This window comes from Motacilla alba, chromosome 1A, assembly GCF_015832195.1.
Source record: "Motacilla alba alba isolate MOTALB_02 chromosome 1A, Motacilla_alba_V1.0_pri, whole genome shotgun sequence".
Classification (NCBI taxonomy): domain Eukaryota; kingdom Metazoa; phylum Chordata; class Aves; order Passeriformes; family Motacillidae; genus Motacilla; species Motacilla alba.
The window spans coordinates 67,594,060-67,610,671 of NC_052031.1; the positions used below are offsets into that span (position 1 = coordinate 67,594,060).

At 51.4% G+C, this 16,612-nt stretch overlaps 1 protein-coding gene across 1 annotated transcript; it reads right to left on the reverse strand.

Annotated features, from left to right (window-relative positions):
- Window positions 1-5,010: 5,010 nt before the first annotated feature.
- Window positions 5,011-11,697, reverse strand: HDHD5 (haloacid dehalogenase like hydrolase domain containing 5). Its single transcript, XM_038153882.1, has 8 exons — window positions 11,567-11,697; window positions 11,284-11,484; window positions 10,984-11,096; window positions 10,263-10,356; window positions 9,778-9,811; window positions 9,236-9,410; window positions 8,776-8,964; window positions 5,011-8,169 (listed from the first exon to the last, which is right to left on the reverse strand). Exons 1-8 carry the CDS (start codon window positions 11,645-11,647, stop codon window positions 7,812-7,814), a joined length of 1,245 nt encoding a protein of 414 aa, XP_038009810.1. The 5' UTR covers window positions 11,648-11,697; the 3' UTR covers window positions 5,011-7,811.
- Between the last annotated feature and the right edge of the window lie 4,915 nt (window positions 11,698-16,612).

Sequence of the window (16,612 nt, forward strand, 5' to 3'; positions counted from 1 at the left end):
CCAATTTTAGCCCTCCAAAGAGGGCTGTTGCCATTTCTTTTCCAGCAGGTGACTGACTGCATGACAGCCTGAGGCTGAAGACCTCTCAGAGCAGCCCTGTCTGCTTTTAGTGCAGGCATCACACCTCTGGCACCCCCTCTGCCCTCTGCCTTCCCCAGGGGCTGCTCCCGTGAGCCACATCCCACATCAATGCCTCCCCATTGAATCTGGTGCTGCCAGGTTGCTGCAGCCACACAGGGGCCATCAGTCCCTCTGCGTTGTGGGGGCCCACAGCCACCCGTGACAGGAAAGTGGCACGGTTCTGTGTGCCTGAAGCAATGCTGCACAGTGAGCAGCATGGTCTGAGGTCATTCAAGATGCAGGAAGACAGAGAGCAGTGGTTCACTTCCCTTCCTCATCAGATACAGTCCCATCGTGTTGGCTTGGCTCTCCAGCCTCCAGAGTTGTGTGGATTGTCAGGAATGAGAGCCTGGGCAGGACTTTCTCTCTTTGACTCACTTTTCTGCCCAAGAAAAACTCATGGCCAAACAATTGCTTAGACTTTTGTCTACAATTTTTGTACAACCCCACAAAGACTTCACCGAAGGCTCTGTGGATGGGCTCTGTTTGAGGGAGCAGGAGGCTGGGGTCCGTGGCCAAGGAGGATGATTGCTCTCCCTGGTGCTCTCTCATGTTCCTTGGCAGGTGTTGGGAGTTGCCCAGCTCAGGACAGCTCAGAGTGGTGAATGACACCAGCTGTGCCTCCTCATTTGGTTTCCACAGAAAGGCTGGGTTGGATGGCAGTGTAAGCCTGTGTGGCCCATGGTAGAGGGTAAAACTACATCCTTATGTTCTGGATCCTGGCTTTTATCCAAGGTGGGTGGGTGCATTCACCTGACTCTTCGCAGGTAAGCCATGATTCATGCGTGGTCAGCCCTCAGCATTAGCTAAATTGGTCTTGCTCTTGCCACACTCTGCTGCAAGGGGAGTTTTCCACTTCTACAAGAGGAAGTGGAGTGAAAACCAAGCATCCATCAGGGCTGCTGAGGGCAACAGCCCTCATGCAGAGAGGGCTGCTCCTGCCCTACCTGGGCGGCCGACAGCGACAGCTTTGCCTCGTTGGCTGTCGTGCTCTGGGTTTCCTGAGCAATGCAATTCCCCGTGTGCCATGGGCTGGACACGCTCACGTGCTGCCCTGGCAGCCTGCCACAGGCACTCGTTTCACAAAGAAGCCCCACTCCCCCAAGCTTTGGGTGGCTGTGTGGTGTCCCACCTGCTGGGGTGAAAGGAATTGGGTGGGGATCCCTGGGCTTTGGGAGGGGGTGGGCTGTCACCCACAGCTGGTGTGCAGAGCTGGGAGATGGGCACCCTACAACCCAGGTGACGTGGGGAGCTGGGAGCAGAGAACTGAGGGAGCTGGGTGCTCAGGGGGCCTGCTGGGCTGAGGCTGTGTGAGCAGGGCACGAGCAGGCTCGTGGAAATGGTCCTCCAGACACCACAGGATACCTGCTGGGGCTGTGAAGGTTCCTGCGTCCAAGGTAGGTGGGTGGGATCAGGGAGAACCTGGGGTTGTAGGCAAGGGGAGCAATGACAAGGAATGGGGGAACACCAGGAAGGAGGGTGGAAGTTCAAGGGCTTCCTTGGGCTGAGCATGGGCTCCAGCAGTGCAAACACAACACAAACAAAGAGGTGAGGACAAGAAACGAGCTTATTTGTAGGAAAGGAAGCAGAAATTGTGCCTCTGCTTTAAAATGGGAATGAGGGGGAAAATGACTTCTACTTGAGAAAGCACTGAAGAGCTTTTTGTAGCACACTGTAGGATGGGATATGACAAGCTGATGCTTCCCATGTGATCCAGTTATTTAATGCAATGTGCAGTCCTCGGATGTGTTAGTGCTTAACCATTGCTGTTAAAACATTAAAAAGCTGAACTATAAATAGATTCTACTCTTTAGTAGCTCCCAAGCCATGTTTTTGGCTTTTTTATGTATTGATGTGTATGCATAGAGATGTGCGTGTATACATATATTTAAAGGCAAACAGCAGACAGAGTTGTGTGCAATAGTCATACTGAATATCTAAAATGCTACCATTTTTAGTTTACACTGCAAGTGGAAACAAGTGTGCCCTCAAAAATACCCCTGCTGGGGGAAGGCAAAACTTTCTTGAGGGCTAAACTTGGGAGAAAACAAAATAATGACTCAATTTCTTGGGGGGAGGAAAAAAAAAAAAAAAAAAAAGAAAAACAGGGCAGATATATGACTTAAAGAAAGACCAGAAACTAGATACCTAATTATACCCTGCAGTAAGCTGTCAGAAACTGGCAGCAGTGGGAGGGAAAGAGGCAAAGCTGATCTCAGGGAGTTCAAGCATAATCTGCTCCAACCATACTTAAAATGCCTTTTGTGTGGGAAAGGAAGCTTCTGGGATTCTCTGACACACACTTTGTGCTGCACTTATCTAACCCATTCAAATGGTCAGGGCTGAAGTGCCAGATAAGTGCAGACAAGTTTCACCTGACCAGCACCAAAATTCAACGATGCCTTGGCTTCCGAACGCAGCCTTTGTAACTGAACTGCTGATCCTGTGTTATGGTTCAGGGAATGCAGATCCTCTTCAGAAGGATATTGAAGTGTTAACAGTCTATTGCTTGTAATTACATTTCAGTTCAAAGAGCTTTCAGTACCAGCAGAAAGTGCCAAGACATTTCTTTTCTTGCTTGTAGTAGGGGAAGGGGCTTGGAGTGGATTTGGGGATCGCTTTGAGTATTTTGTCTTTACTCAGTCTTAGCATAGAGCATCTATTGATCTGACCTTGAGGAGAAAGTGAAAGCTCTTCATAGTTTAGATGACTGAAAAGAAGGTTTTATTATTGTGAATTAAGAGAAGTGTTTTCTTGATAGAGGTTTGGTTCCTAGAGAACACATTGCTGCCCTGCTGGTGCAGGGTTTTAAACTGTTGCAGGCTGAATCTATGAAGGTCTGTAAGTGCGTCGTGTTCATCGAATTAACTGCAGCAGTAAAAAAAAACCCATAAAGATTTGTGCTTTTATAATTGGGGTCAGGAAGGCCTGGCAACAGAAGGGTTTGGACAGGCCCCTAAAGGGACCAGGACAAGCAGGGACTGAGCACTTCCCAAGGGTTACCCTGGCAGGCATTTCTCACAGCATTCCCCTGGGAGCAAACTCCTCCAGGGCTCTCGATCCTTTTGTTCAAGTTGGTTCTTCAGTGTTTAACTCTGCACCTTAGGCTGGGTAAGGATTTCAGCCTCTCCTACAAGGGACACCTTAACCCTAGGCTGCCCCTGTGCTCTGACTATAGTGATTAAAAGCATGCACCTGGGAGTTTCAGGTTGTGACCTCTCCCTGCTTAACTAAACCTTGATTAGCCCCATCTTGGGTGAGTGCTCCAACTACCAGAGCACTGGATAAAAGGAGGAGGCTGATTAACACTTTTGATCATTATTTCTTAGAGCTTGGACCTGTAGGTCACTTCTCCAGGATGTAGAATATAATTCAGTTCCTCTCTCTGCTGAGATTGGGAATCCTCGTCCCCAGACTGCTTTATGATTGTTGCTTTCAACATCAAGTTCTCAGGGCTCTGCATCACTCTTGTTTTTTGCTGCCTAATGTGCCTCCTGTGAGCTGTGAGCTTTGTAGATGGGAAACTTTCTGATAAAATATAAAAACAATGCAAGTGGATTGGCTGCTAGATTATTAAAGATGATGGTTTCATCTAGCAGGATCTTGAATTTTCCGTTGAAATCAGGGGAAGCTTTTGGTTCTAGTCTGAAAGTTTGCCAGTTGATTGCTGAAGGGGTATCTTTCAGAGTGGTTCCCTCAAGAAAATCTGGTAATAGCTTGAAGAACAGGGAAAAAATTAAAAAAAAAAAAAAAAGAAAAGGCAAACAGAATTCGCCCTAATAATCTTCTAGGGCAAAGATGTGAAAGAGAGCAGGACAATACCCATTAAATGTACACACAGAAAGTTAAAATTAATTTCAAATAAAACATATTTTATTATTTTATTATTTTACATATGTGGTTGAACAAAGCAGCAACTCTGTAACTGCACTGAAATTAGTATGAAATCTAAAATAATCACAGTTTGTGATTTCTCTGAATGATATATAATCACTCTTCTACAGTGCACGTGACACAATCTGAAACATTACCATTTCTTGGAGGGGGAAAGACATGGCAGGATTAGGACTGGAAGGAAGGGGACAGTAGTGTTATCTGATGCCCTGAATGCCAGGTGAGCAGTTGCATGTGTCCTGTGGAATAAAGGAATTGACTTCTCTGGCCACCATGTTATTGCATGCCATAGCAGCTCTTGGCTTCAGATCCAAAACAAGATCTATCCCTTGGCTCCTTCCTGCTAGCCTCAGCTGCAAGCTCCCTTCTGGCTTGACTGAAACCTCTTCATCTTTGGAAGATGGAGTTGTTGGGATCAGGTCTTTGCCCTGTTTGTTGTACAGGGCAGTGCACCATGTAAGTATTAAGGTATTGGATCAGCAGTGAAGTCCCCTCTCCTGCTTGGTCCCACAGTCTGCACAGAAGGATGACAGCTCAAAGGACAGAAATACTGCTTTGGAGAAACCTCTTCTGAGCAATACATGAGACAAAGGAAGAGCTCCCTTCCAGCCACGCTGGAAGCTAATTCCAGGAAGCTGCAGTTCCAAGGAAAAAGGATTTCACTGAATCCTGGCAATAACAGATGTCCATAAATTAACTGGACATAAGCTACAAGCCTGTACAACACTCTAGCACAACTCATGGAACAGAGGAGACCTGCCAAGCAATGCCATTAACAGAAACCTTCCAGAATCAAGCCAGCGTCCAACAGCAGCTGGAGAAGCCAGATTTCCTACTCCATCCAGTGGGTCCACGCAATTCCCAGGCAGGGACTTGGACAAAGTGCACTGTTTCAAGGAGCTAAGAAGGGGAAGAGGGGAAAGGTCTTTGCATTGCTCAGACCAAGGGCAGCCCATCTGGCAAATTAGTGCAGAGAGCAACAAAGCAGAGTTTTTTATGCAATCTTACTTGGTACGGATTAGGCAAAGGGTACAAGATATTTCTAGATTCCTTCTCCTCCCTTCTGCTCAATTTCAACTCGCAAGCAAAGCATTTTTTTAAAATTCCTTATCACTGAAGTTCCTCCTACACATTTTTAAGACTGGTGGGGAAAAAAAAAACCCTAATCCAGAGCTAAAAGCAGATTTGGCATCTGAAGCAGATTCACATCAATCAGCTCACCTCCGCTGCTATTCCAAAGATGGAGAAGCCTGGCTCCCTCTCTGTGCAAATGCAAACCTCTTCCTTCCTTGGAAGAGGTGCCACAGCCCTCAGGGCACAGTGGTTCAGCAGCACCTTTTCTCTGAGTAACTGGCACCATGCTCCTAACAAGACAGAGCTCTGCCAAAGGCTGGCTGCAGATGGACAGACCTCAGCACTTCTGCAGGCAGCACTCACCACGCTGAAGGTGTGGCTCCTTCCTGCCCGCAACCAGCTCCCTGAGGTCTGTCTATGAGGACCATCCCAAGGAATCCCATGGAAGTTCCCACCCGAGTCAGCAAGCACTGCAAGCAAAGGGAGTGTTCCCCTTTCTGCAGTGGATGGCACCTCTGAAAAGGGACACTGGAGCCACCCTAGGAATAAATGGGGTTTGGGCTCCAGTTTCAGGCTTTGTATGCTGGGTGCACCGTGGAGAGGTGCTGCAGCTAAAGGATCTTCCCTGTGTTATATCCCAAGCCCTTCCCCGTGCCTGCTTTTCTGGGAACTGGAGACAAGCCCTTGTTTAGTGTAACGAGATGAAACGGTGATTTCCTTCTCTCCGCAGCGAAAGCAAAAGGATTCAAATCCGTGTTCCTCCCATTACAGCTGCTTTTAGAAGCAGCCAAGCAATTCTTGTCCTGATGAGACAAAGGAGAAGAACCCCAAGTAATGGCAAGAGAGGAAGAAACTGCTTCCCATTGTGGATTTCACTGAGGGAAACACATGCAAAGAGGTGTTTTTCTGCTCCTATTCATGAAGGGAAAGATAGAGAAGCAGAGAAGGAACTCCTTTGCCTGGATAACTGAAAGAGCACCTGATCTGCTTCACAAACAGAGCCTGGCACAACTTAAGAATTGAGCCTATGCTGCAGTGACCTTCCTAGGAAGATACATCAGTACTGAGAGGATGGAGAGCTGCTGGAGCAGAATTTCAGTGCACGTGGATGCTGAGATTTGAATCAAGAACTCAAACTTCTGTGCAGAACATCTCCTGTGTATGGAGCTGCCTGGTAAAGCAGCAAGGAGGAAAGAAGAGGCAGAGCAGACCCGTTTCTGATACTTCAGTGTGGTGTGAGCTGACTTTAATCAGGAAAATCAACTCGGTTGTGTTGGCTCCAAGGCTTTTCATCATATACACAGGCTGATTTATGCTTCTAAAATCACAGTGCTCCTCTGGAATTAAGACACTCCTTGCTAAGCCAAATCTTTCACATTAATTTCTCATGCAAAATTTGCTTATCTTCTTTGGAATGTCTATGGAGACACAAGTCTTATCTTTCTCTGGGCAGGAGAGCTAGGAGAACAGAGGCAATAGAAGGTGCATGTTGCTGGGGAAATGTTCCTGGGCAGGCAAGTCCCAGCTGCTAATTCAAGTCAGGGGGACTCTACCTGCATGGTAAAGAAAGAGGAGGGACCAGGGGTCAGACTGTATGGGGTATCCCTGAGCTGCAAACCACATGAGGGATGAGAGGAACGAAAGAACTGGAAGACACCGACATTTGAATTCTAAAAGATCAGGCCTGGGGATCTGGGGCTCTGGTACCATTCTGGCTTGACTGCCCTTCTCTTTGAATCTTTGCATGCAAGGAAGGAGCAAAGGTGGACTGTGGCTCTTTTTGTTTGGCCCTTGTTCCAGAGAAGGGCCCCTCTTGCAAGCTGTGCCAGCTGGAGCAGGTGGATGTTCCCTGCAACAGTTGGGATCAGAGTGGGTGCCAAAAAAGCCTCTTGCTGCAGCACTGAGTTCTGGGCACAGACAACTCTGCCAATTCAAACTCTGTGGTGGTTTCCTCTGCTGCTGAGCACAGGCTGCTGGCTCCCTAGTGGGATGTGAAAAGGCAGGGGTGTTCACAGAATGCTAAATAGGGGAGAGGGAACAATATAACTTTCACCTCAGCCCTGCAGCAAGTTGCTCTGGCTACTGAAGCTTCCTTTGAGGGGCCATGCCTCTCCACAGCTGCCAGATGACTGCAAAACAGAACTTTGTTTCAGGCTGACAGTGATGCAGTGGCAAATCCCCAGGCCAAGAGAATTTGTTAAAGTCTGTAGGCACTTACTCTTCACGAGGAGAATGTTAAGACTTAAAGCCTTCTCTTGGCACAGAGCCACCAGAGCCCAGCTTCTGGTGTGCTCGAGTCACAGCCGGGACAAACAGCACACTCTACAAATGGCTCCTTGTGTGGGGAAGAGCTTCATCCTCAAAGACCCCACAAAGAGGAGGGTGGGCTCCCCTGATCTTTGCACACAAAGTGTGGAAAAGAATGAGCTGTGAGAGCTGAACAAAACTGGGATTGCTGGGACAAGCCTACTGCTTATACCCTGTTTCCATTATGGCTCAATTATGGCTGGCAGCAATGTACAGTCACACTCGAAAGTCTGTGGGCAGCTGTCAGGATGGCAGATGAGTATCAATAAAATTAAGGGGCTTTTAGTGCTGCAACAGGGAGTTTTCTTTAAAGTTAGCTAGATTAGAAAATCACCCCAGGTCCCTCCCCATTCTTCCCCTCTTTCCAGTACATAAAACCCTTTACAGCAGATCTTTAGGCACACCTGTCTGAACCCCTAGCTCCAGTTTTCTTTTTTAAAAGCAAGTTGTACAGCATCATCCACATCCTGCACTATGTGAGATGCCTCCACCAGGCTGGGGTCGAAGCAGAAGTCCCGATGTCCATGGAACACCGTCTCCCCTGTTTTCTTGGGAACGGTGCCGTTGTGCTGGTAGACCCCAGTGCAGACCAGAATCGACTCGCAGCTCTCCACTGAGTTGTTGCAGTCATTGCCCAGCTCCAGGGAAACCTCAGCCTGGGGACTGGCTGCCTGTGGGCTCCTCTTCAGCCCAGCCTGGACCTGGCTCTGCTGAGCTGACTTGAGGTAGTTGTTGTAGAGGTTTGCCCCATAGATGTCAGACATAGGGTTATCCCTGGATAAGGTCACAGTGTGAAACAGAAAGCAGAAACAAGCCCATGAGAATGGGCTCAGAAATGAGAAATAAGCCCTCTGGTTCTGGGGGACTGAGATTAAGACAGCACTGAAGGAAGAAGGGGTGTGAGATAGTTGCTAACATCAAGAAGAGCAGCTGGAGTGGGCCAGTGAGTCCTGCCCAGGACACGTGCCCCTTTCAAAGGGGAGACAGCACATCCCAAGCACCCAGAGCAGTTTCAGCCACGACTGGATTATATCCCTGGATTATATTCCCAAAGTGTTTGGCCAAACTGAGCTAACAGTACTGCATCTGGATCTCTTCATTTTGTCTTTGAGTCACTCTATGTGCACTCTGCATCCTACAGTCCACAGCTTTGCTGTGTAGGGTAGAAAGAGCCAACAAGCCTCTGTTCCAGGATGCAAGGCTCCAGAGATACCATCGGAATTTTGGTATTAACTTTAGAAATACCCAGAGGGGGAAAAAAACCCAGCAAGTAAGCAAAAAAAAACCAACCAAACAAACAAAAGAAAAAAACCCTACCACCACTAAAGAGCAGTCAGTTTGCAACTCCCTAAGGAAACCAGCAGGAAAAAAATCTCTTACCCAACTGCATAGAGACGTCGGATGGGAGCCTTCCAGCCCTGCTTCTCTGCCTGCTGTTGGATCAGGTACTGGGCATAGCGGTAGGTGACTGGGCTGGGTTTGCCAATCAAGGCCTCATACTTCAGCTCCTTGCCTGTCACCTTCTTGTAGATGCTCTCCAAGCAGAGAAGGAAAGTGCCATGGCCAAACCTGCCCCAGAAAGGAGGGCATCAGCACCCCCAGGAACAGCAGTGAAGCAGCAAGCACTCCTACACACACCTCCACAGACAGTGGTCTGGCTTTTGCTGCTCCCCAAGTTTTAGCCTTTTTTTCTCCCGCAGTTTTCACGTCTCTGCTGCTAATTACATCGCACAATCAAGCTCTTAAAACATTCAAGTGCTAAAAAAACAAAGTAGGAAAAGATCATCTGCACGAGAGGAGTATGAAATTGGCTAAACCAAATACCACACGTGCTTTTCACCTGGGCATCTTGGCTTCAGCCATCCACAGGAGGTCCATGTTGCAGGCAAGGACAGGCAGATGAGGGTATGGCACATCCTGCCGCTCTGCCCCAGGGTTCCCATTGCTCAGGAGTACATCAGCAATGAGCTGCAGGCTCGTCTCCCACCTCACTGGCTCGCCAAACAGAATCACCCCTGCAAGATTTTGAGAGCTGTTTGGAAACTCATAGCATCCAAAAGCCACCTGCTAACAAAACCCCTCCTGTGCTGGGCTGCCCTGGCAAGTACAGCCACCAGTGAAACATGGCTGGTGCCGGGGCTCCAGCCTGCACATCTCTGCACCATGGGCACCTCTGGTTCCAGATACTGGCACACAGCACAGGGAAAATTCGCTTTTATCCAGCTTTTTCCAGCAGCGAGGCTGCCTCCTGGCTGTACCCTCTGAATGTGCTGCCCATGGACAGCATTGAGCTGACAGCACATCGTCAGCTCCCATCCCAGCTGGCCTGCCTTGCTCTCAGCCCTGCTTGCTGCCCATATGTAAACACAGGCCACTGCTTACCTTCTATAGTGGGGAAGCCAGTGGTAGGAGGAGGCTGCCAGAAAAAAAGGAAGTCTGGATTAGTAATGCAAAACTTAATGCCATCTCCAAAACAAAACTAAAAATGCCTCCTTTGAACCTGCCAAGGCAGTTCCATAATAAGGCAGGACAAAGCCACCTGGAATCCTGAAGGAATATTTTCCCCCCTCTCCCATGCCAGATGGGATTTCACAGATCTTGTACTCCTGTCTCAGAGCTGGAGATGTCAACCAAACCATCTTACCCCTCAGTGCAAGGAACAGCAATGGAAGGCAGAGAAAGGAGAGGGGAGAGTCATTGCCCTTCCTGCAGGAGCCAACACTGGGAAGAGCAGAGGGCCTGCCTGCTCAGTGTCAGTGCCAGGCTCCAGCTAAGGCACCTCACTGACAACTGCCCTGTCCCTTTGCTGTGTGCTGTGACCACCTCTGCACCACAACACCCCTTCTGCCGATGCTTCGGGAAATTACCAGTTCTTTCGGCCTCCGGCTCAGGTCCACCATGTCTAACAGGGGATATGCCTTCCTCAGGGCCTCTATGGTGACCACGTGCTTGAACCCCAGGCTAGTTCACACCATCAAGGAATGTTGTGGAGACTGGTTTGTTTGGGTTTTTTTTTTTTAAGTGACAGTTTTTCTGTAAGTTACTTGCAGAAGCATCTATAGGATTAAGGAATGCAAGTTCTAGTAACAAAGCAGTGTGGTAGAGCATAACCTCAAGGCTTTCAGCCAGACAGGGACACCTTCCACTAGACCAGACTGCTCAAAGCCCCATCATATTTGAGTTCCTTAAACTGCTGTCAGATTCTGGGGAAAACCTTATCCCTGAGACAGTTGGGAGTCATCTCTAATGGGCTTTGCCATGAAAGAATGGGAGGAGCACAACTTTATCTCAAAAAATGAGACACCTAAAGCTGCCGGAGTCCTCATGGTCACATCCCACCAAGAGAACAGCAATCACAGGAGAAGTCACGAGCGTGAGAAGCCAAACACTGAACAGGGGAGCCAGGAAGTGACCAACATGGAGATCAACAGCACCTGAGCCTGTCCTTAAGGACGCTGCCCCATAAGGTAAGCCCGGTGACCTTTGTGTCTCCTTGTGCTTCAGAAGCCGAGCAAGCGAGTGCCAGGGGCAGGGCCAGGGCAGGAGCAGCAGCGGGACGCACAGAGCACCCCGAGGCACAAAGGATACTTGTGGGCGTTCTCCTCCACGGGCCCCTGCCCGGCCACCAGCATGCACTTCTGGTGGAACTGGCTGAAGAGCTGCAGCGGGCTGTGCGACAGGATCACCTGCTCCGGAGACACCTGCGGGGCGGAGGAGAGGCCGGCTGGGACCCGCCGGTGGGATTTCGCCCCCTTCTCCCGGCGCCCGGGCGGCATCGCTGCCAGCTGCCCCTCGCCAGCCCCTCAGGCCGGGCACTCGCGGTGCCTCCCCGCCGGGGACCGCCCGGGCTCGCTCCTGCCGCTGCTCCCGCCGCCCCGTCACCATTACCTGCAGCCCCAGCGCCTGGGACAGCTCTCGGGCCTTGGCCGAGCGCAGGCAGTTCCCGGCGTTGGTCAGGAACACGACGGGCACCCGCAGCCGCCCGCCGCCGTCCGCCAGCCTCTGGAAAGCGCGGCGTGCGGCGGGCACGGGCTGGCTGCCCCGCACCAGCACGCCGTCCACATCGAACAGGAACCCGAAGGCCGGCGGCTGCAAGGCGAGCGGAGGGCACGGTCAGCCGGGAGCCTCCCCGCCCGCCCCGCGCCCGCCCCGCGCCCCTCCGCGCACGCACCCGGCTGCAGAGCCCCCGGGCGGGCGGCCCCGGGGCGCGCAGCAGCGCCCGGCCGGCCCGCAGCGAGCCGCGCAGCGCCATCCGCCCCGGCCGCCTCGGGCACGCCGCCGCGCCCGGACTACAGCTCCCGTCCGCCCCCGCGGCCTCGGGCACGCCGCCGCGCCCGGCCTGCCGCTCCCCGCGGGGCGGGGTGCTGCCCGCCCGCCCGCGCCGTGGCTCCGGGCGGTGGTGCTGCCAGGGCAGGGTGATGCTGCCCCTGCTTCGGGGAAAAGCGGGGCTGCGGTTTGGCGAGAGCTGGAGAGCGGAGCGGGTGTTGGCGGAGCCGGAGGGAAAGGGGGTGCGCTGGCCACAAGCAGCCCTGCCGCGGTAGAGGATCGCCGGCGAGGAGAGGTTTGGGCAGGAGGGACAGAAAGGCTTTGACCCCTACGGTGTAACCACAGCGGGTTTATCTCAGCCCTCCACGATGTCAAAGAGCGGGAGGCTCTCGCTGTGTGAGCGGAGCTGCTGTGTGGTGAGGCAGGCGTCGGGCCGGGCGCGGCCTGGCTGCGGTGTGGCCCCTGCCAGCCTGCCCTGCGTGCCGAGAATTGCACCGCAGCCTCTGCCGGCCGGACAGGGACTGTCCCTGTGTGCCAGGCACTGGGGAGATCCCGCCTCGAGTGCTGTGTCCAGTTCTGGGCTCCTCCCTACAAGAAATTGAGGTGTGGAGCGAGTCCTGAGAAGGGCAGCGAAGCTGGTGGAGGGTCTGGGGTACTATGAGGAGTAGCTGAGGGAGCTGGGGCTGGAAGAGGAGCTCAGAAGAGACCTTATCCCTCTCTTCAGCTCCCTGACAGGAGCGTGCAGCCAGGTGGGAGTCGGGCTCTTCTCCCAGGCAACAGCGACAGGACAAGGTGTGCCAGGCTGGACATCAGGAAAATTTCTTCACTGGAAGTGTGGTCAGGTATTGGAACGGACTGCCTGGGGGGGTGGTGGAACCAGCATCCCTGGAGGAGTTCAAGAAATGACTGGATGTGGCAATTACTGCCGTGGTCTGGTTGACGAGGTGGTGGTCGGTCAGTTTGGACTTGGTGACTTCGCAGATCTTTTTCAACCTTAAGAATTCTGTGAGTTGCTGCCCTGCCTTTGCTCAGCCTTTTCTGTGCAAACCCTTTTTCCTACAGATAAATAAGGTTCTCTAAAACTCTGGTCACTTTTTTTACTCTTTGACAGACTGCATCCCTCTTTCCTGCGCCCTGAAACAGAAATCTTGATGCTGAATTCAGCTGAGGCCCTTCCAAACCTGGGGAAAGTAAAAGGTTCATTTCACATCCATGAAGATAAAACAATGTTTGTTTGCTTTCTGACTGGGCTTAGGATCTCCTGCGTCCCTCGACAGGGCAGGTTTAACACGTATGACTTTAGGCATCAATTACACAGTGTAATTGTTTGTTTTTACGCTTCCATTGCCATGAACACCAACCTTAATTTGTTTTTGACCCACTTTAACACCCAGAGCCCTATTTGCAGAGCTATTAAAGCACTGGCAATTCAGAGATATACATTTGTACAGATGGTTATTCCTCCTTAAGTGCTTTTTGCCTTAACTGAATTACCTACTGTTTATTTTTTGTAATTTCCTCAATTTGCCAGGATCACTTTAATTTCTCAGAAGTGTTTGCAGCTCATCCTGCTCTGGCAAAATTTATGCTGGCCTTGGAGACATTACTGAAAATATTTAGCTCTGTGAAGAGCTGGGCTTCAAACTTTCTTCCGTCAGCACACTGCAGCTACTCTGAAGTGTGCTTCTCATCTATGTACAAACCAGAGGCCTCCAACCCTCACCATCCCTGGCTGTCGATGAAAAATTGTCAGAAAGAGAGGCAAAGACTTTTTGAAATTAATGACAAACACAGGAGCCTTGTCTCGAGTGCTTCTCCCCGTCCACCAAGGCGGTCCCTCCTGGCAGAGTGAAAATGTGATTGATTTGCTGTGATTTCTGCTTGGGGTGTTTGCTAACGTGGATTTATGGCCTTTTAATGATACAGCCACTTGCAAGTTAGACGGGTTGGGTTGTTTTGCTTGCTGGTTTCGGTGCCTCTAGACTGAACTGCATTGAGGGAGTCTCACAGTCCCTTTTATTTTAAGTGTGGGGATACTTTTGCCCCTTTCTTCCCGTTCCCAAGGTGTAAAAAAGAGCTGGGAGAGACATCCAGCCTGTTCTCTATTGCAGAGAAGATTTCATTGCTGAAAAAAGGAAAAAAAATCAGTATATTAAATATCCAGGAGTTATGGTGGGGAGGAGAGAGGGGGACAGGTTGGGGGTTTTGGGAGTGGGGGTATCGGAGGTGGGAGTTTTTGGGGGAGAAGGTTTTGGGGGTGGGGGTTTTTGGGGATGGGGGTTTTGGGGGTGAGCGATTTGGGGGTGAGGGTTTTGGGGGTGGATTTTTGGGGGGTGAGGGTTTTGCCAGTGGGGGTTTTTGGAGGTGGAGGGTTTTGGGGGTGGGGGTTTTGTGGGTGAAGGTTTTGGGGTTGGGTTTTTGGGGGTGAGGGGTTTGGGGGTAGGGGTTTTGGGGGTGAGGGTTTTGGGGTTGGATTTTGGGGGTCGGGTTTTTGGGGGTGAGGGTTTTGGGGGTAGGGGTTTTGGAGCTGGGGGTTTTGGGGATGGGGGTTTTTGGAGCTGGGGTTTTTGGGGCTGGGGGTTTTGGGGATAGGGTGATCCCCCCGATGCGGGTTGTTATCCCGGCGCATCCCTGCGGGAGGCGCTCCTGCTCCACGGCACGGGCGGGCCCGCAGCGCTCACCTGCGCCCGGGCTCGGGGGGCTCCGGGCACGGGGGATGCGGGTGGGGATGGGGGATCTGCCCGGAGGGAGGGAAAGGAACGCCTTGTTCTGCTCCCAAGGGGACTCTGGGGGTATCCGCCCTTGGAGAGCTGTCCCCAAAGTGTGCGTGTGCTTTCCCCTGGGGCTGCCAGCGCTGCCGTGTTTATTTTTCCAAGGAAGGCTGTCCAACAGGCTGGAGCGCTTATTTTTAAACCGACCGGGGGGGACTCTGCCAGCGGGCGGGCACAGGCTGAGCCTGGCACCGACAGCGGCAGGGCTGCCAAGCCCCGCGCTGTGCAGAGCCTGCTGAGCCCCAGCACCCGCAGGCAGGCTTTAGCCCGTCACCCCTGCGCTGAATGCTCGTTGTGTCTTTTTCCCTTCAAGCGCTGGGAATATCTCTGTGTCTGCTTGGAGCTTCCCATTCCGCATGCTGTACATCGATGGACCTCGTGATTTCCTCTGCAGGCACATCTGGGAACAGCTGTACCCCAAATACCCCCAGGGATCGTCTGTCTGCCCTTCTCACACCACCCACAGGAGACTCCCTCTTCTTCCCCTGTCCACGCCGTGCTTGGATGTCTCCCACCCCCTTTCACGGCTCACCACAAGGACAAGAAAAACAGGCAGTTACCCGCAGCCTTCTCCCGTGGGTCCCTGTGTAAACTTTGCAGCTCTGTTTTCCCTGGACTCACAGCCCTGTCATCACCCCCCTCCTCCTGACCTTCTCACACCCCCCTTGAATGCAGCCGTACCTTCCATCTCTTTCCTTACTGCAGAGGCTCTAATGGCCTGAACCAACCCTCCCCCCACAGTTTATCTCTCCTCTTCCCATGCTGCAGCCTGCTCGTGGAATGATGGACAAGCTAAAGGTTGAGAAAATACAGTAAAATGCCTTTCTTATCCTGTAATGACCAAGGGGGAGGACACAACCTGATAAAAATGACAAACCAGGAGAATTGAGAGCCAGACCCTTCACCTGCCTGTCCCTCAGTGCACAGAAAACACTTGATAGACCTGCTGTGATTGCAACTGCTGCAAGCCTGAAAAGAAAGGAATTAAGGACTGAGCCAATTAGAGCTACAGGTTTCTGACCAAAGAAATGTCCTTCTGCTACCTGTGAAGAGGCTAATTCAGAGACTTAGGTAGGAAGAAAACCTGAAGCAGGCTGATCATTTGGAGCTGGTGGAAAACACATCTGCAGCCCTGTGTTTTATGGCCAGAGGGCTTTGCTTAGCATCTGGCACCTGCAAAGTCCCACTGCAGTGATGGAGGCTCACATGACAGATAGATCCAGCTGCTTGCTTGGGCCTATCTCTGTTTTCAACCACTTACTTTGCTCCTCTGTTTTTATTGGCATGATTTTTGACAGCAACCACTAGTGCTGGATCAGCCATTCTGGCAGGCAGTGACCAGGAGGCAAACATTTCATCCTCTAAATTGCCCCAAAGGCAGTCTAAGATGCTCTGCAGCAAACACTTGTGCTGCAAACAAAGCTCCATCCACCTCCCATTTAAACAAATTGAACCTGAAGAGGCCACAGGGAGTGACAGATGGGGGAGATAACAGGCATAAGGCTTTAAGTATTGCTATGGCTGCTTGAAATAACTCCGATAGAAACTTCCATGGATTTTCTGCTCTCCTTCCTTGCTCCTGAGTCTGGATGGAGACTGAAGCAGGCTCTTTTTGCCTCTTTATGTTTGCTCTACTCAGCCTCCCACCATCCTTGTGGCTGCCTCCTCCTCTTTCAGTCTCAGATACTGAAGCTCTCTCAAGCTGGCACTGTCTTCCCATGCCCACCAGCAGTACTTAGGGCAAAGAGCCTCACCTCTTACCCTGTAGTCACCTGGTGCTCCACAAGGCAATTATTTGAAAAGAATTCACTTTCTTTTGAAAAGAATGGGCTGATCATTTAGTCTTCTCCTCACTTCCCTCTATTCTCTTCCTAAAATAATGCTAAAAGGAGGTTAAATGACCTTCAGTCATTCTTTTACTTTCCCATGCTGTAACCAGCACAGAGATGGCACAAAACTGTGGTGGGAGGAGAGGCAGCATGAGCAAATCCTGTCTGTCAGGTGGTCTCTGTATCAAAACACAGCCCTGAGCTGGATGCAGCTGCTGTGGGGCTTGGGGAAGGGGGGACAGGGGTCCTGTGTAGTGTCTTGGCCAGGTGACTCGGGCTTAACACTGTGTCAGCTCTACAGATCAAACTGCCCTTTGCAGCGTGCTGAGAAGGCATTTCAGGCTCCCTGAT

Coding starts and splice junctions, on each gene's coding strand:
- HDHD5 (XM_038153882.1), bottom strand. CDS start 11,647: ATGGCGCTGCGCGGCTCGCTGCGGGCCGGCCGGGCGCTGCTGCGCGCC. Junction 9,411..9,777: donor TGGCTTCCCCACTATAGAAG/GTAAGCAGTGGC, acceptor AAAATCTTGCAG/GGGTGATTCTGTTTGGCGAG. Junction 8,965..9,235: donor GCTGAAGCCAAGATGCCCAG/GTGAAAAGCACG, acceptor TTTCTGGGGCAG/GTTTGGCCATGGCACTTTCC.